Source organism: Haplochromis burtoni, unplaced genomic scaffold, assembly GCF_018398535.1.
Source record: "Haplochromis burtoni strain Fernald_Lab_line unplaced genomic scaffold, NCSU_Asbu1 Contig_23, whole genome shotgun sequence".
Lineage (NCBI taxonomy): Eukaryota > Metazoa > Chordata > Actinopteri > Cichliformes > Cichlidae > Haplochromis > Haplochromis burtoni.
In genome coordinates this window covers 2,006,286-2,025,982 of record NW_024582384.1, presented here as the reverse complement: position 1 = coordinate 2,025,982, position 19,697 = coordinate 2,006,286, and the positions used below count along the sequence as shown (strand labels likewise).

The 19,697-nt window shown below is 40.7% G+C and overlaps 1 protein-coding gene across 1 annotated transcript in view; it reads left to right on the top strand.

Annotated features, from left to right (window-relative positions):
* si:dkey-34e4.1 (carboxyl-terminal PDZ ligand of neuronal nitric oxide synthase protein) overlaps positions 1–19,697 on the top strand; it is a 58,674-nt gene that overhangs the window by 26,339 nt on the left and 12,638 nt on the right. Inside the window, exons 3-10 of the mRNA XM_005917227.2 lie at positions 6,824–6,916; positions 7,023–7,081; positions 8,465–8,573; positions 9,226–9,367; positions 10,662–10,834; positions 15,603–15,764; positions 16,687–16,891; positions 17,661–17,991. Coding sequence (XP_005917289.1) covers positions 6,824–6,916; positions 7,023–7,081; positions 8,465–8,573; positions 9,226–9,367; positions 10,662–10,834; positions 15,603–15,764; positions 16,687–16,891; positions 17,661–17,991 — 1,274 coding nt within the window. The remainder of the gene's footprint in view (positions 1–6,823; positions 6,917–7,022; positions 7,082–8,464; positions 8,574–9,225; positions 9,368–10,661; positions 10,835–15,602; positions 15,765–16,686; positions 16,892–17,660; positions 17,992–19,697) is intronic.

Below are 19,697 nucleotides of genomic sequence, written 5' to 3'. Positions count from 1 at the left end.
TAGAGACTTACTATAAGCAACCTACTATAGGGTCAGAAAAAATTAAAAATAGGGACCCTCACGGCCTCAATGTTAATGAGAACATTTATGCATTGAAAATGCAGAATAAATTTAGATATAATGATTCAACATTTTCTAAAAAATGCAGCTGACGTGGTACTCCGGAATACAACACTGTTTATTAGACTTATACTATTACATATTGATTCTAATTTAATCATTAAACTGGCAGTTATTTATTAAACGACTATAAATAAAGAATACTTTCCCTTCCCGTAATGCAGCCCTGGCTAAACTGCTTCCTCAATTACACGTAGCTACGTAAATCCTCATAGAAGAAAATTTCAAGTATGCAACTCGACCTTTTTGGTCCTGGCCAAACAACGAACTGCGCAAAAAGCGTGTGACATAGCAGTTCACGTTAGTAGGCGCGAGAGGCAGTGTGTAGCTTCGCAGGCTTTAGATCAAATGACTACACAGTATTCGGGGATAATGTCGATATGAGGTTGCTCAAGCCAAATGCTTAACCACAGGTCCGTCCAGCCTATCGTGATGACTGTGCTTAACTCTGAGAGAGCGTGTGAGGTTTCGTATATTTATGGATCGGTATTTTATCCGAACGATCCGATTTAGTAGTTCGATAGATCGTATATCATGGCATATTTTTACTGACATGTAGTGCACATATGTTTTGGGCAAAAACATTTTTTAATATTAAAATACGAACATTTGTAACAAACAATTGACAAATTAGCCAATGCAAAACTTTATCTGCCTGTTAAAAAAAGAAGATAATCTTCTCACAAACTGGTGTTTGATTTTGAAACAGGAAAAAAGTGGGGAAACAACTGAAAAGACTAACATTTGAATAAAACCTGAAAGCAAGTAAATACTTTCTATGCTGCCTTATGGTAAACTTTGGTAATATTGATCAAGAACAACACTGGCTGATGATGAAATACAGTCAGCTGGCATGGTGACACTGCCAGTATTAACCTGCAGGGCTGGACTGGGACAGAAAATCGGGCATTTTGACTACAGACCGGCCCACCAGGTATTAAAGCCATAAAGCTTTGAATGAAAACAAATGCTGTTGTGACAGTGATGTACAGTCTTGTTGGTATATGTATGATTTCTATACATTTTACGTCAGATAAAAACTTTGGTTGTAAGATTTAGATAATTATTTAATAAAAGCTAGATATTTTAAATGAGAATAAGAAAGAAAAGTATTTCTTTGTGCCCCCCTTTCCCTGTTAATGCCCTACCTGCCCCCCTGGCAAACTTTGCTAGACCCGCCCCTGCACAGTTACCAGCTGTCAGCTCTTAGAAAAGGATCCTGGTGTTATTTGTCTCTCAGAAACAGTTCATAACTTCCCTTCAACTCATTCATGTCACCTAAAAGGTAAACCTGTTTCTCCATCACCTTCAGCTCTGATGATCCAGTAAGGACATCTCCTGGTTTCATCTTCATGTTTCCCTCTCACCACATATACCAAACCATATCATGACCAGCAGGTTTACAGCTGTGGCTCCAGCAAACATCAGCTGATACTAGAAATTAATATTAAATAAATTCTAACAACAGCTGATCAAGCTTAAACGTGCTGCTGTTGTTTAGCGCGACATCCGCTGGTTTCCTCTTTCTGGCGCAAAGTGGGCGATAAATAAAGAGAGAGAAAAGCCGATCAGCTGATCATTGATCAGTTTCATGATTGAAGTAGCAACAGGAGAGGGAGGGGGGAGATGAGAGAAGAAGAGGCAGCTGTGCAGCGTAACACAGAATAACTCCAGCTTTGTGTCTTTTTCCATTCTAGCTAAAGTACGGGACAAACTGCGTCTCTTCTCAGCTCAATACGAAACGTGTAATATTTTCTCTGAATGAGGGACCATTCCATTTTTTTAAGGAGCCGTTGGCAACTCTACTAACTAACCTTATGAATAAAATAAAGTTCACTATCAGTAACATCATAGCACCCACCCACCTAAAAACTCCATCAAGCTGGCTAGAACGCAGTACGAGTTATTGCAACTGACGGTAAAAAGTCAGCACAACGAAAATAAACTCCACCTAAACTTGGTTTATATCTGACCCAGATAGACTGCAGGTCATAACTTCTTACCTGAAGTTCAGTTCACCTGACACTCGGACTGGTGGCTGCCTCGGGGCTCTCCTCCTGCCTCCCCTTCCCTCATCCACCTGCTGGCCTCTGTGGAAGCCCCGCCATAGCCACCACCAAACAACTGAGTTATTTTTACACATCGACCTGCATCTGGCCAATCCACCACCTCTCATTGTTCATGCCATTACAAAAAATAAATAAAAAATAAGTCACCGGGCATATGCCCGGTATGCCCGATGGCCAGTCCAGCTATGTTAACCTGCAACCAAATCTGCAGCTCCATACAGCAATGTTACGACTTAGATTATATCTTATAACTCATAACTCTTATGTTAGCTGCCCTCAGTAGCATACTGTCTGAAATATTCGACGGCTGCAATAATTCTTTAAGTGTTATTTTTTCCTTGGTATTCTAATTTCACCGAAGTTTACTAAACTCAACAAACTTAATATTACTTACCGGGACATTTATTCTGTCCTCATTTTCTTTCACCGAAAAATTGTTTCCTGCAGTGCCGTCTTTCGTGCTTGGCTCTCCTACCTTTGCTAACGTGATGCACATAGCGCAGAAGCCGATGCTGCATTCACTTACACTCGGATATCTGAGCTTCACCGTGAAAACATAATCGGACATTTGATATTTGATTGAATTTTATTGTTTTACCTATGGGGTGGCACCTGGGGTGGCCAGTCTGGTTGGGGGGGTGGCCGCTGGACACGCCATTGATGCTAGTTTGCTGCATGTTAGTATTTAGCTCAGAGCACCTCTATGACTGTGACAGTCCTCTTTTTTTAGCTCTCGGTTTTTTGTATTCCTCAGTCTTACATTAGAAATCTGTTGCAGATAATCTGTTTGGTCTTGGAGCCCCAAAAAGCTTTCAGAAGTTAATTCTGTTACTTTCAGGACTTATGTTTAGCTTGTAAGCTAAATTGCTTTAATCATTGTCATAGTAGTTGTATAGTGTAGTCTGTATGTATACTATCTTGCTGATAGTGATTTTTTACACAGCGTGGCTCTCAAAAAATAAAGAAATGATTTAAATTCTGGTTTATGACCAAACACTAGCCTTGTGATGCCAAAATATGACAGTAAACACCAAGAATGCATGCTAGTTTTTTTTTCTCATGTGGTGAATTTGCCATGTAGAGTCTATTATTTCTTGCATGCTCCATTTGCCTGTCACTTTGTTGCTGGAACGTGAAAGTGAATTTCCCCAATGAGGGACAATAAAGAATATTTCTATTCTATTCTAGTATTTAGCTGAAAGCACTGCTATGGCTGTGACGGTACTCTTTTTTTTGAATCCTGACTAGAATTTCTTTCTGTTTCTGCAGTGCATTTCTCTGTTCTCTTCCACTTTAAAGACCTATTCTCTGTTTAATCAGCTCTCTCAGGACTCCTTTCTGTATAATTAGAGACTGAAACTTTAATCACCATGGATCCAGGGCTGAGAGAGCAGGGCAAATAGACACAAGCAGAAAATTATCATGAAAGACAGTACATAAACACGGAAACGGGTGACAAAAATGACTTCATCGAGTCACAACAGTTATTTACTCTGTCTTTGGAGACATTCAGAGTGTGAATATATATAAGGTTAAAATACAACACAGATGTGACTCAGAATCATATCTGGTAGGTCTTGAATTCATAAGGCTCAGCTAATTGCTATTTACTACCATTGTGTAGCTGAATTAAAAGGTCACAATTTCCGGGGGGTCCTTACCTAACAACGGTTGTCTCTTAACCTCCTTTCCGGTTGTCTCTTTGTATCTGCTCGCCTCTCCTCCTATGTTCTCTCTTCCATTTTATAGGCTTCTTACCCTTCTTTGTCTCTATACTTTTATTCACATTTATTTTGCATGCCAACATCTTATATTCTCTTCTCTTCCATTCTTTTTACTCATTCAACAAACTGAAGTATAATCACATTTGCAATATAATATAGAAAATTTACTTTTGTCAGACAAATTTTTTGCTGAGATTTAGAAGAAAATATATGAATCTTACTGCATTTGGATACCTGAGTGTTTGCCACTATGTTATAATTATATTAAATCTAATGAAAACATTGGGACAGAGTTTTCCAAATCTAAACCTTTCATCAGTTTTACAGATATACAGAAAAAGAGAGTCCACATTTTAAAGCCACTTAATCTGTTCAGTGCATTCTGTTTTTTTAGTGCGTTTTTCATTTCAGTGAGACATCATGTGCAGCTTTCCAATTTTCCACAATTAAATGTTTATTTCCATTGTTGTAATAATTTATTTATTTATTTTTTTTTGAAATAGCGTTGTCCTGACTCATTGTTCAGAAAGTCAGGTAATGAGGTACTTTGCACTGTTTTCCTCGTATAAGCATTATATTTTGTTTTGAGAATGCTGGCATTGCTGTTGTGAAATGAACTTTTTACCACAGGCTAAAATGTTTACAGTGACTAATGTTAAATAAAGTTCTTAAAGTAATGGCTTGTAGTCTTTAGTAGGCTACTCACCAATCAAGCTAACATTTTGAATCTGTGTTCCGCTAACAAACTAGAATGCTAATATTTTACATACACAGTCTATAACAAACCATGTCAGCGCTTTAAAATGATCTTATAATATTGTCAATTACATTTTAATAAAGTTTAAGTACACAGGATTATTTTTTTTTAGCCTTACTGAATTGGGTATTGAGGTAGTACCAAACAATTGGTACCATAAAAGTGACCACAGCGCATTGCAGGTTTAAATGGTAAATGGCCTGTATTTATATAGCGCTTTTACTAGTCCCTAAGGACCCCAAAGCGCTTTACATATCCAGTCATCCACCCATTCACACACTGGTGATGGCAAGCTACATTGTAGCCACAGCCACCCTGGGGCGCACTGACAGAGGCGAGGCTGCCGGACACTGGCGCCACCGGGCCCTCTGACCACCACCAGTAGGCAACGAGTGAAGTGTCTTGCCCAAGGACACAACGATCGAGACTGTCCAAGCCGGGGCTCGAACCGGCAACCTTCCGATTACAAGGCGAACTCCCAACTCTTGAGCCACGATCGCCCCACATGTTTAACACATATTTAGTTGAATTATTTGGAATTGTGTGAAAAATGTAAAAAAAAAGTGTGTGTGTGTGTGTATATATATGTACATATACACATAATAAAATAACTGTATAACTGGGGGGAAAGTGTTTATTTTTTGTACTTTGGTTTTGGTACAACTAGATAAGCAACTTCAATGATGCTGAAGGCTTTTTTTATATTAAAATCGAGGAAGGGGTGCTGTGGAAGTTGTTTAAGTTGAGCTGAGTTGAGTTTTCTATGCTAATCACAATCATGTTCAACTCCAATCAACTCCAGGCCTCGAGGGCTGGTGTTCCTGCAGGTTTTAGATGTGTCCTTGAACCAACACAGCTGATTTAAATGGCTAAATTAGCTCCTCAACATGTCCTGAAGTTCTCCAGAGGCCTGGTAACGAACTAATCATGTGATTCAGGTGTGTTGACCCAAGGTGAGATCTAAAACCTGCAGGACACCGGCCCTCGAGGCCTGGAATTGCCCACCCCTGTTCTAGATAGTAAGGTCTCAACATTTCCCCTCTGCAGCTGAATTTCATCTCATATTGCAGGCATATGTTACCAAATATAGTCCACAAAATATAGGCATTTTGGGACATGAAAGATGGATGTTTCCTGCGGCCTCACTGTAAGCCATTATAGCTGGTAGCTCACAAGAGTTGCTTCTTATTTATAACTGATCTGAGTCGACAGGCCAGACTTGCTAATTTCCTCGGCAGAGTGCCTGGCCAGCTGATGAGGTGGAAATGTGTTAGTCACTCTGTGCAGACACAGCTGTTGTGTACTTCTCAGCTAACAGAATGGAGACAAACCCATACCCAAGGCCTTGTACTTAAATGTTGTTTAATTTAGTAGGATAGTTTGTGTTCCAAGAAGAGATGTGGTTCAGCTCTGCAAGGCCACAGTCTTTATAACACGATACTCGATGTACTCGACTTGCATTGCAGCTGAGGGGCTGTTTTGTCTGTCTCTGAGAGCTTTGGCGAAGTGTTTTTTTTTCTTGGCTGCAAATGTTTATCGGACTTGATCAGAATTCTTATTGCAAACTGCCAAGCCATTAAAAATGCTGATAAATTAAAGTGCACTGCTGTTTTTGTTTTAATGCTGATAGATTGTTCTCTTAATGCTGCCACCCTGCCAAAGCAAGACATCTCTCACTGCAGTGAAGAACTGGAGTTGTTGGTATATGTGTGCGATGCGACTGTATAACAAGTATGAAACACAATGTCAGAGTGAATTTTAAGTGAAATACAGCAACCAAAATCCCTCTAATCACGTTCAGTGTTGGGTTTGAGCACGTGATTGACTGATTCGGTAGATGCATTAATGAGCAGCTGAACAGGTGTATGTAAAAAGTGACCGGTGAATGTAGTTTCTAAGCATTTTTCCAAAGGTATCTGATTTCATCCTGCACGTGTCTTCAGATAATCATCTGCAAGCAAACAGATGGAATTAGGAAATTGCTATAGAAGACTTATTTTCTATGATCATTCACTATTGTGCAGTCTAATTCTTACTTAGTTAAAGCTCCACTACTGCAGCAGTCACATTTCTATCCTGCAGAAAAGATAAGATGCTCTTTATGTATGCATGATTAATATTCCGATCTACTTTTTTTTCATTTACTTTCCCAGTACGAATTCAAGGCCAAGAACATCAAGAAGAAAAAGGTCAGCATCGTGGTGTCTGTGGACGGGGTCAAGGTGATGCTAAGGAAGAAACAGAAGGCAAGCTACCAGAATCCAAAATGACCGTTTTCTCCTGGATTCAGAAATGAACCACCACCACGAGAATATTAGAACTGAGATATAAGCTCTTTCTTTTCATTCACAGAGAAAGGAATGGACATGGGATGAGAGCAAAATGCTGATCATGCACGATCCAATATACAGGTCAGTGCACCTCTCGAAACAAGTTCATATCTTCATATATAAACAAGCAATAACATCTCATCTTCCCTTTTTCGGTTATAGACTCAGAGGATAAAGCTGCCTGATATTCAGCACAGTCTGTTCTTTGCTCTCTGCATCTTGATGTATGCCTTACCCAAAGTAATTGCTTTGAGTAGACTACAGGTTATACAGTGTACCCCTCTAAGTGGATATTTTGTCCTTTACTGCGGGCCCAGTGGATGTAGCTTTTGCATGCTTTACATGTCCTCACGTGTACGTTGCTATACATAATGGGTGGCTATATATGGAAAACGAGGCCTACATTCATAATAAATAGGGGACAGCTTATGCATGCACTGTAGTTAGTGAAGCATGTTTCTGTCATTGTTTAATTTTTTTTTAGTCAAACAGTCACCAGTTGACAAGGTGAAGATGTCACCTGCTCCCAAGCGTTTTAACTGTAACGTGTCAAAATTGTACTGCATATCAGATGCTAGTAGGAGTAAGGTTTGTGTGCAGTCAGAGATTTGTGTGCAAGTTGATGTAAATTATGGATAAATCTGTGGGAGGATCTCATTTGGCAGAACCACACCTCACCAAGGGTCTTAGTGATGTTCAATGTAATTATCCTTTCTGTGTGTGTAAGTGTGCTTTTTGAGCAGTAGGTCGTTATAATTTGTTTGCCTGCTTCCCAGTGGAGACATTTGACAGTAGAGGAGCTAGAAACAGATGAAACATTGACCTGTGCCAGTTTACTGTACTGGCAGTAGTGTAGTATCAACCACGACATAATGTCTATACAGTATAAGCCACAGTAGTGTACTACAGTAGCAGGTGTCTTTGAAAAAGCACTTTGAGCACAGTATTGCTCTTTTACTTGATTCTGAAGAAGGTGAATTATTTGTGCTTCATTAATGGCTCCACACCCTCATGATATAGGATTTTAAGACCGATAACAAAGCCAATGTTCTGCGATCACGTTAAAGCCACTAATATTTTTTTCTTTTAGAAAAAAAAAAGTCCCTTTCAGTTGTTATGTGTAGTTATTTATTAATTAATTTATTAACTTATTTATGCTCTGCCTGGCTCTGCTGATTGTTTGTGACAATCCAAACACACGTCGCCAGTGGGGAAGTTGCAAAGTGCCCTCCGGTGGACAAACTATGCAACATCAACACAGACAAAGTAGTTGAACGGTGTTTCTCCTGTCTTTTTTTTTCAGCCATAATAAACGCCAATACTGAATTATTTGCAGATAAGGAAAAGGCAAATATCCTGGCGCTGCTAAATCAGTGGGGCTCTACTCATTTATTTGCTATTAGATACAAATGCCTAATATTAAAAGGCAAGAGAGTTTTTTTAAATCAGCTGTCGTGTTTTCAGGATTTTCTACGTATCACATGACTCCCAGGACTTAAAGATCTTCAGCTACATTGCAAGAGATGGCTCCAGTAATTCCTTCAGATGCAACGTCTTCAAGTCAAAGAAGAAGGTACAGTTTGACTGGCTCACACGTCTTCTAACCAGACTCATGAAAAGCTTATTATGGATCTCCGCTATGTCCACTATGATAGTTACAGCCATTTGAAGTTAGGGCCAGCAGAGCTTGGTTACAGGGGCATAGCCGCCTTTAGAGGCAGAAGAAAGAAAACACTGTGCAGAAGACATCAGGTCTGGTAGTTTAGTATTCTGTGATTTTCACTTTGCTGTTTTCATTCTGATGATATCAGCTCTGTTATTCGATATTTGGTTTTAAATTTGATTTAAGATTCAATTTGTAGTGGCTTATTTAATATTCGGTGGCTTACCAGATCCACAGCATGCTGTGAATACAGAACAGATGCACTCAAGGACAAAGATTACAGCTGCATATTTGAGACGAGGATCTCTTTACCTTTCCCCATTTTAGGTTCTTTTTATATGTCCGCAGTTTTTTGCAAGTTACTGCTGCTCTAGTTTTTACATCAGTCATGAAAATTGTGCCACAAAGGGGATTTTGTTTTTGTCCAATTCATAAAATGTCAAAATTACTAATAGTTCATATTTAAAACTCGTATTAGGCTGATCAGTGTAACTGACTTATTGTGCTGTACTTCTGCTCTAAGCATTGATTTCTATCACAATGTTCCTCTTTTCTGTGGCAGACACAGGCCATGCGTATCGTGCGAACAGTAGGTCAGGCGTTTGAGGTGTGCCACAAGCTCAGCCTGCAGCACGCCGAGCAGGACGCTGACGGGCAGGCTGACGGAGAAAGTGACAAGTCAACAGAGGAGCCCAGCAGCCACGGTGAGGACAACATGATGAGATTTACCAATTTTTGTGATTCTGTCAGTTCTAATTCAGCTTACTATCTACACGTTTATTTATTTATTATAATAAATATGACATTAAAATGGAGCAGCACTGTTACCTCACAGCAAGATGTTCCTGGGCTCAAATGGCCATGGACACTCTGTGTTTGGGTTATCTCAGAGCACTCCGGCTTCCTCCCAAGACATGCAGTTAGTGAGGTTAGGTTAACTGATGATTCTAAATTGCCCATAGGGCTACAGGTGAGTACTAATAGTTGTCTCTCTCTGTGTTAGCCCTGCACCAGATTGGCGACCTGTCCAGGGTGTACCCCGCGCTTGCCCTATTGCATCTGATCTAAATGCTATAATATACAGTTGGTGCAAAATTTCCATAAAAACATCAAGAGAAAACTGAAAATATTATTACGGTTTTACTTAAGGTTACACTTGATTGAGATGGAGATGTTGATATATACATAAAAGTAGAGGAAGGTCGGGAAAGTCATCAGTTTGGCAAGTTTCTGGTCATAAACCAAAGCTGGGTGACATGAAAAATCAGGAGATTTCCAGCATAATCAGCATTAGTGCTTAGGATTTTCTGGACACATGTCTGTTTGTGTATATTGTGGACTACAGTGTATGTTTTTAAGGACTTTAAAGAACATAGATTTTTTTAAAGGCAAGCTTAAAAATAAGAAACCATTCCACGTTAAATTTGGTGAACACTGGAAAAGTGAGTATTTATGAGCGACATTGGTCACTTAGGTTTGACTTTGCCTTTCTTCAGTCTGATTACATGCTTTTTCATGGCATAAATTGAACTGTCAAATCTCACCATCCGATTCATTTAGAACGGTGATTGAATGGTAACAGGCACATGACTGGTTACACCGGGATGTAAATGAATCTAAGGAACAACTTTAAGATAATATGTAGTGTTTGAGTGTTTTCCAAGGCCTCGTGCTGAGTACAGTTTGTGTAGGTAGGATGGGGGAAGCAGTGGGAAAGATTCCCATGATTACAGCTTTCAGGGTACTGGAGAAAAAAAAACTGGGTGATTGCCAGTGTTGCATGTAATGAGGGTAATTTTCAAAGTGACTGAAATGTTATCTGACATAAGAGAGCTATTCATGATGTGTGTGCTTGAAATAGCATTATTATTGAGTTATATAAATTTGGGCCGTGTTTGTTTGATAGGCGCTTGTTCAGTAAATTACTCTTTAAGTTGGACATGTGAGAGAACAGCTAGCATGTACCAGATGTGGACATTTTTGTGTATTCCTCTACAGGTCGCACACTGACGGGGGCAGAGCGAGGGGAAGATGAGCAGGACAGCAAACATGAGGGACGGCGAGGAGGAGAAGATCCTGCAGCTGGCAGCTCTCTGTGTGAGAAGGCAGTGAGCGAAATTCTCCAGAGCTTGGCTGAACTCAACGTCGTCAAGCCTGGACAGACCATCATGGTAAGATACTGTAAGACAAAGCTGGAACAGGTTTGACATATCAGGTACATGAACATACAGAAACATGTTGTTTTATTATTCATGAAGCTCAGGATATTTCACCTAATACACAGGTTTTTATTTTATGATATATTTCCCTTTCTGAAAAGCCATCAGTCTTACTCTGTATTGCACACAGAAGTTATGGTAACATTTTGTATGTCACCATCTTATTTATTTTTCAAACTCACACGATTACATTTGGACAACACGTTAGAGCTGGAAGGGTTTATTTCCCATTTCCAGCATTAAGAGAATGAAATAAATTCCAGCCGAACAGCCTCGTTCACATACAGTCTACTGCAATAAGTGGACGCATACATTCATTTGATTACCGTAGAGAGGCAGTTTTTGTTGTTTTATCGGAGGTAAGGTAAGATGAGCATGGGAGCCAGTCGATGGTATCGGTTCCTTCATCCTCCAGAAACGTGCATATTTTTGCCACATGAAGCCCAGCATTGTCAGGTGGAGCCCAGAACTCATTGCACCAACACAGCACCATCTCATGATGGATCCAAGGATTGTATCCCAATACCTAATGACAGTCAGGGTGCCGTTACTTAGTCTGTAGCGGTGTATGCATCCCTCCATAGATATGCCTCCTCAGAGCATCACTGACCCACCACCAAACCAGTCAGGCAGATAACATAACGTTCTCCATGGCTTATCCAGACCCTTTCATGTTTGTCACATGTACTCTGGGTGAACCTGCTGCCCTCTATGAAAAGCACAGGGCACTAGTTTTAGCTCCAATTCTGATATTTCATGACAACTGCCAGTCGGGCTCCATGGTGTCAGGCAGTGAACACAGGGCCCACTAGAGGATGACAGGCCCTCAGGTCACTCTCGTGAATACTATTTCTGATTGTTTGGTCAAAGACATTCATGCTGGTTGTCATTTTGTAGCTCTGGCAGTTCTCATCCTTTTACTCCTTACACAAAGGAGCAGATACCTGTCCTGCTGATGGGTTAAGGACCTTCTACAGCGCTGTCCAGCTCTACTACAGTAATTGTCTGTCTCCAGGAATCTCCTCCATGCTATTGAGACCGTGCTGGGGGACAGCAAACCTTTTGGCAATGGCACGTGTTGATGTTGAATCCTGGAGGAGTTAGACTCATGCTACCATTTCAATGGCCTCCACCTACAAAACAGTCAACAATATAAAGCGCCTTGAGGCGACTGCTGTTGTGATTTGGCGCTATATAAATAAAATTGAATTGAATTGAATACAAAACCATTTCTGTTTTGTGTCCCATTGTTCCCCCTCTGTCGATAATTTCATTAACACCAAAGCAGCTGAAACTGATCAACACCCCCCTAACTCACCTGATCCATATCCCACAAATTAACCGACTTGATGCTGTACTCTGATTAAAAATTCCCCTTTCAATTTAATGCGACAATGAGAAACAAGCTAAAAAAAAAACTGCCTTAATTGGCATCATTCATAAGCACAATCTCAGTTATAACAAAAAGTCTGTTTGTTTTGAAAAATCACACAAAGAAGCAGCACAAGCCAGGTCTTACTTACGGAGAGTACAGGGACTATTTCCCAAGTACTTCTATGAAAGCGTACTAACTCTTTTATTAAACTTGACATGCAAAATTCCCTTACACTGCAGTTTCACATTCACAAACTTGTACTATAAATGCCCGTGTTTTATACGGGAGTATATATTTCCACCACATTTTCCATGTGGAAGCTCCTGTTTTATTTCTGACACTGGCTGTAGGGGTGAGGCAGGAGCTTTCACACTGTAATGATGACTTTCATTTTTGCATCAAACGGCTTCTACCTTTGTAGCTGCAGGGCATCAACTCTGATTCATTGCTTTGGCTCTAGTGGTGTTTTGATACTATAATCTAGGCATATCACTGCCAAATGGCTCATTGAACTAAGTAAGTACAGTATAGTGCTTTCTCATCTACTGCAGTACCTGACCACATCACTGACTGCAGCTCTTCATGACTAATAAAAGATGCTATTTGGCAGCCTATTGTAGACATAAAATAACCTGATAACTCTTGCATGAGGTGGGAAATAATAGATTTTGGTTAGATTGTGTTTAACATGTGGCAGAGCTTGAATCCCTGTGAAATTAAAAGCTGACAATGATCTTTCTTTATGGTTTTGAGAGCAATAGGAGGAAAAGATGCAAAGGCTTTGGTGTGTTCTGATGTCTTGCTTTTGGATTTGTCACCAGGACCAAGTGTGGCAGGCACAGTTGTTATCATGCTACTAAAAGAGGGAGAGTGCAATAGGAGCAAGGAACCTGAATATTTTTGCTGGCTGGGTACGGGCGACACTTAATCCCAAAAACCCAGCGTGTTCCCTTTGATTTTCTGAGAAACGCCACCGTAATCCCATTGAGGGGTTCACCAACATCTGCACCATGAAGATAAGCAAGGAGGGAATAAGAGAGAGTGAGCAGCTAGTAAAAAAATAGATGAGGGAAGGAATAATGAGAGATATTGGATATCAGGAAAGACGTAAAGTAAAGCTGACAAAGGGACTGGCTGTATTTGAATGCCAGGATGATAACACTCACCACAAGGGTGGGAAAGAAATGAACAGAAATGCCCCTGACACCATCTGAAGTGTTAAATCAGCTTGTTTTTGGGAGTGTATTTTTTGTTAGACAACTACTAACACTGATTTTCATCAGTTTGAAGCTTTTTCATAACTTTTTTTAAGCTAATAATGTACATTTAAAATGTTATTACCTTAAAAAAGTCTTCCTTAACTAGAATTCTTAAGTAAGTGAACATTTGTTGCCCAATAGGCTGTATATAAAAGATGGACATGGCCACTGTGATCACCTACTGATTTGCAGACTACCATTTTACTTATAGTTTGTCATCTTATGCCTCAGTCACACAGGCCTAGAGACGAGTCAGGGACCCTCTGACAACCTCTGGTCACTGGTGAAAAATGTGTATTCCCCAACTGGTTTGAGAGTGGTTCCTGGCTATTGCTTTGAAATTGCTTATAAAGGGGGCACTGGATTAAAAAGCTCTTTGTGGTTGCTAACACTTTGTTGCCTGTAGTTCATATGAAAGAAAGCTTGTCTGCAGACGGTAGTAAAACCCACGCTGTTTGACACAAACCTCTTCAGAGTAAAAGTTGTGCCCAGCTTTTACTTTCAAGGCCAACGTTTTCCATTTCTAGTTTGTGTTGCACTTTTACCAGTATCCGCTCGTAGAGCAGTTAGCAAGTGTTTGTAGACATGCAAACTTACATCCAAACCATGGGTAACTGCGGCAAACAGCTACCAAACAACCAAAGATATCACAGAGAATTTTTCAGCACAGCACTTTGTACCTCTTTGAAACCAATTTCATCTACCAAGCACCAACAGCTTCCAGCAACTGTTTGCCTACTGGCAGGGGATGGGTCACTGACTGGTTGTAGGCCTATGCAAATAGAGTTTTAGCAATCAGTTTCACAGTGTCTGCCATCAGCCTCTTACCATTTGATATGTTTTTCCTCTGAGTCTGTGAAACCAGGGCCTTATGTCGCCATCTTGTTTTTTGGTTTGCTTGTTTGCCTCTATTTGAACAAAAGAGTTGCAAAGGTGATGCGCTCTAGCTCTAGCTAGCTAACTTCCCGTGTCCCGTGTTAACTATGATGATTCAAATTTTAATTAGCCAAAAAAACAGACTGTAAACAAAATGTATTTTTTGTTGTGCATTTTGTTGGTTACTGGTTACTAAGGTGCCGGCCATAGCCTATCCCAGTGGTGGCTTGAAGCATGTGACATTGTTTTTATTAATTCCCATCAACTTCAAAAATAGCAAGGATGTTAGAGACTAAAATGGAAAAAAGCTCTTGTGTAAAATGAACAAAATGGTGTGTTCATAAAGTTATGATCACTATAGTATGTTGCTCATAGTTGATTAAAAATGTGGTAAAGCAGACTTGCTATGTGTCAGTGTCAGACCCTGTGAGAGCAACATTAGATACATTGATACATTAGAGCTAAAACCTCATCTTTAATGTAATGCCAGTGAGCTGCCTCTCATAAAAAACTGCCTGAACTTGAAAGTACATTACAGTGTTCTGCCTGCCCTCTAGTGGTGAGATGTGGCATTTTCTTTTCATTTCATTTCATTTTAGTAATAATAAGTGGTGTAATTATACACATATAAATCTTATGTTTTATATGTTTTATATGTATGTTCTGTCATGAAACCATCACCACACATACAGACACACACACAACCTCCATTTCTTGATGACTGCAAATACCCCAGATGCAGAAACCCACAACCTATCTGCCCTTCTTACTGTGCAAGGCAGGAGGGGAAGTGAAAAGCTGCTTAAGGAATGCCCTATATCGCCAGGAAATTTTTATGCTACCAGAGATCATCTGGAAAATCGTTAAAAATGTGTTACAGGACAGATGGAGGCAGGATGGAAGGAAACGAGAAGATCATATGGTAATGGGCATATAGCTTATAGAAGTGGCATTACAGCAGGGGCCCCTCGGGAGCTCAGTGGATGACTATCTTGGTCTTGGGGACAGAACAGGAAAGTCTATATCCCGCTAGTATGGTAATTGCATTAATCTGTCCAAGGTCTATAAATAGGTCATGTTATGCAGCTAGGACATGCAGCTAGCAGCTCCGTGGGTTCTGAAGGCTCGAACCTCATACCTTCGTCCCAAGCCAGCCTGTTTTCATCAATAAGTGTGTTTTTTTCTCTCCGTGTTGTTTGTCTGGGGTTAGGACTTCGATCGAAGGTCCCTCTTCACTGTGACATCCCAAGGCATTACTCCCAGCAGCCCTTGCTCTCCTTCTATTACTCCGCTGGCATCACAGCACTACCTGCAGCTTCTTCAGCAGCAGCTGCAGCAGCAGCAGCAGCACACACACGTGGCTGTTGCTCAGGTAAGAATCATATACACACAGTCTTACAGGGTGTACAGCATTAGACACACACACAAAAATCCCAAAGTACAGAATACTTTTTAATCCTCTGCTGTACATGTAATAAAAATACAGATTCAGAGCTTTATGATGAGATTCACTGTAACTGGACTTAGCTGCACGTCAGATATTAAGTGGTAAATGTCTCTATTCACACTTCATAAATAACTAACATTTAAAAAATATTCTTTTATGTTTTTTATTATCATCTTCTACCAGCAGGATTTCAGATTATTAGAGGCACTTTAAAGATGGCATTTCATTACTCAGAATTAAAATAAATGATTTTTGCTATTGCCAGTAACTTTTTAGGTTGATCCTGGCTCATGCTGTGAATTTTCCTAATGGCAAAAATGACTAAACTTCCTTTGGCCTATTTAGAAACGTACATGGATAATGCACAAAAATAAGGTAGACTTTTCTCTGCTTCACCCCAGAGCACATTCCGAATTTGCATAATGAGAAAACAGCAACAAACAGTTTATTACCTGCTTCTCTGTGTTTCTCATATTAATGTTGTCCCACTAGAGGGCAGAACTGACACAGTAATGGAAGGACGGTTATTGCAGCTTAATATCTCACTGCCTGGGCTGAAACATAGACACACAAATGATGATAACAAAACATTTGAATGCAGTAAGTCTTCTGCACCAACCACTTAGTCAGTCTTAGACCCAAACAGCCAGAATGTCAGCACTTCCCATTGCAGTCTAGTTATTATAAATATAGAAAGTAACGTAAATCTAAATTTGTCTCCGCAAAATTCTGGAGCTTATGCCGGGTGCGATGTATAAGAACACTGTTTATGTTTCCATTTTGCACGCTCAGGTCAAAAATGTTCCCACTCAAACAAAACACACCTCGGCCTTTGTTCTCTCTCCAGGTACAGCTGCTGAAAGATCAGATGGCAGCAGAGACCGCCGCTCGTATCGAGGCTCAGGCCCGCGTCCACCAGCTGCTGCTGCAGAACAGGGATTTGCTGCAACACCTGACCCTGCTCGTGCAGCAGCTGAAAGAGCTGGAGGCCCGCGCCCTGAAAGCAACACACCCAGGGCAGCCGCAACAGGAGCTGCAAGCTAATGGACACGGTAGGCAACTGGAGGGGTGACTGCTGAGAACAGCATGTTGCGTTTTGAGTAATTTGTTGTCAGGTCAGGTTGTCTATGTGCTGCGGTCTTGATTGCTCACTCCTTTTTTTTTCGGCCTGTGGATGAAAGTCACGACACAAGCCACGCTCACTCACCGATTTCCCGCGCCTGCCAGCATTGTCATCTGTGCTTGTGGTGATGGAAGATGAAATTTCAGCATAAACTATCGAGCAATTCAGCCTGGAGAAATTTAACCAAACTGAAAAGGAGTGTGTGGCTGCCAGCCCGACAGATGACATTTTACGTTGAAAGGACTACTGCGCTTTTATACAGGCTTGAAAATTAAAATCGAGAACCATGCATCAACCCCATACTGTGTTATCCCCCCCCCACGCATTCCCGTGTAACGCACAGTGGCATAAATCATACTGTGCGCAGTGGATTAAAAACACTTCCCCTCAGCAATATCTTACTTCTCAGTGAGAAGGTGATGAAAACACCTTTATTCTTTGTTCTTTTTCAGCTAAAAGAATGGGTAAACTAACTAGAGGCAGAGCTGTCAGTCTCTATATTAGTTGTGTTGGCTTAGAGAAAATCTTGCTGACCTCAGGTGCGGCTGGTCTGAGATCAGTGCACAACCAGATCTTTTTCTATAATGAGAGTTAGAAATCTTAACAAACTATTCTAAAAAGTCTGCATGCTGGTTACAGGTGACTCGTGTCATTATACCTCTTGTTGATTTGTCTCCCATTTTTTCTGTTTTTCTCAGATGGCCAGCAGTCATCAGGTGGCTTAGTTTCAGCATCAGCAAAGTCCCTGTCCTTAAATCTGAAGAATCACTACAGTCAGACCCTGGACCACCTCATCACCTCCACGCCCTCACGGCTGTTCGAAACCTCGCCCCTGTCTCCCACCCAGGTGGGCTGTGCCGAGTCCTACCTCAATCTGCTTAACATGGAGAGCGACATCAAACCACCAGCCTCAGCCAACAATGACCTAGACCCCTTCATCAGAGCAAATGGCGCTGTGGAAGACAAGGAGATGTCCGGCAATGAGATTGTCCCGTTCACATCCCGAAACTCTGCCAGCATGGATGAAAAGTAAGACTGCTGTCTTCATGTTTATTGTAAAGAAAAAGACAATATTGGGTGGCTGGAGTGAAGCAATTACATATACATTAAAGGAAATTTCTGTTTTGCTGTAACGCTATTACAAAAAACAAATTGGCTTATCCCAGCATTGGGAAATTGTTCATATCACTTCCTCAAATACACAAGAGTGAGAATTCTTTTATACAAGAATTCAGAGAGTGGAGGACATCACATGCAGTTGCCTGAGGGGGGAATTTGGTATATGAAAATTCCTTGGCTATCTAGCCTAGGCAAAGCCCTGCCACTAACAGTTCAGAGTCTGTGCCTTCACAGCAGTGTGATCAACATAGCACTGTTTGTTGGTAATAGCAGCAGTGATGTATCCACCAGATAGTGGTGGGGCGTGGAGATTTTGCTCATCCATCTCCCATGTCCATGATGACAGAAGAGAAATACGGCTTGTATAGTCAATCAGTCGTTTTAAATATCAGGAGATAAGAACAAAAATTATGTGGCTTTTAAAATAAAGTAAAATTCAACCTCAGATGAACAACTACAGATGCCATATTGCACTGTGTAGTTATTTAATTAGTAAAAGTTCAAATGCACATGCTGTGCATAAAAATTTATCTACACCTTCATTGCTTCTAAAGGAGTTAAGAGGGTAATTAGCAGCCGGGTGCTGCTAATCAAATGCATTTGATTTATTCATCATCAGCAAGTGTGAGCACCTCTCTAAAAGGGAACGTTTTGGCAGTTTTGCTGGTCTCGAGCATGCAAGTGTGTGTGTTAACGAAATGGCGAGGAGGAAGGACATTAGCTCTGATCTCAAAGAGGCAATTGTTGCTGTCATCAATCTGGGAAGGGTTATAAAGCCATTTCCACACAAGTTGTCCATCATCCTACAGTGAGAACGATTATTTAAGAGTGGAAAATATTCCACACACTTGCCAGCCTTCCCAGGAGCAAATTCACCCCAAGGTCAGACTGTGCAATTCTCAGAGAAACTACAAAAAAACCCAAGAGCTACATCTCAGACTCTACAGGCCTCAGTTGGCATGTTAAATGTTAAAGTTCATGATTGTACGATTAGAAAAACGCTGGAAAAGTATGACTTGTTTGGAAGGGTTGGTAAGAGAAAGCCTCTTCTCTCTAAAAAGAATGCGTAAGCATGGCTTAAGTTTGCAAAGTTGCACCTAAACAAATCTTGAGAATTCTGCAAAAATCTCCTTTGGACAGGTGGAGGGGTGTTTGGTTTAATGCACAGTGGCACATTTGGTGAAAAACAAATCAAATTGGAACTCATTCCAACTGTCAAGCACGGTGGAAGAGTGGTGAGGATTTAGGCTTAGTGTGCAGCCACAGGACCTAGTCACCTTGCAGTCAGCATTAACTCTGTATACTAGTATTCTAGAGTTAAATGTGAATGATGTGGAGTATTATAAAAAACTGAAAAGTAATAACAAGCAGAACTTTGTTTCAAAGAAGTTGATTGGATTGGTAACCTTTAACGACGCTAGCAGGCGGGTTCTGCTAACTTTGGACTGAACAGCATTAACTGTTTCTCCTGTTAAGTTAAACTAAGGAGTATAGATTGACATTTAGCACACATATCCTCGTCCAACTTGCTGAACATTTCCCCCGAACGTTAAGCTCCTTTAATGGCCATGCATGCTGCTTATGTCAGTTTGTGTTTGGGGTAACCAGGCTACGCA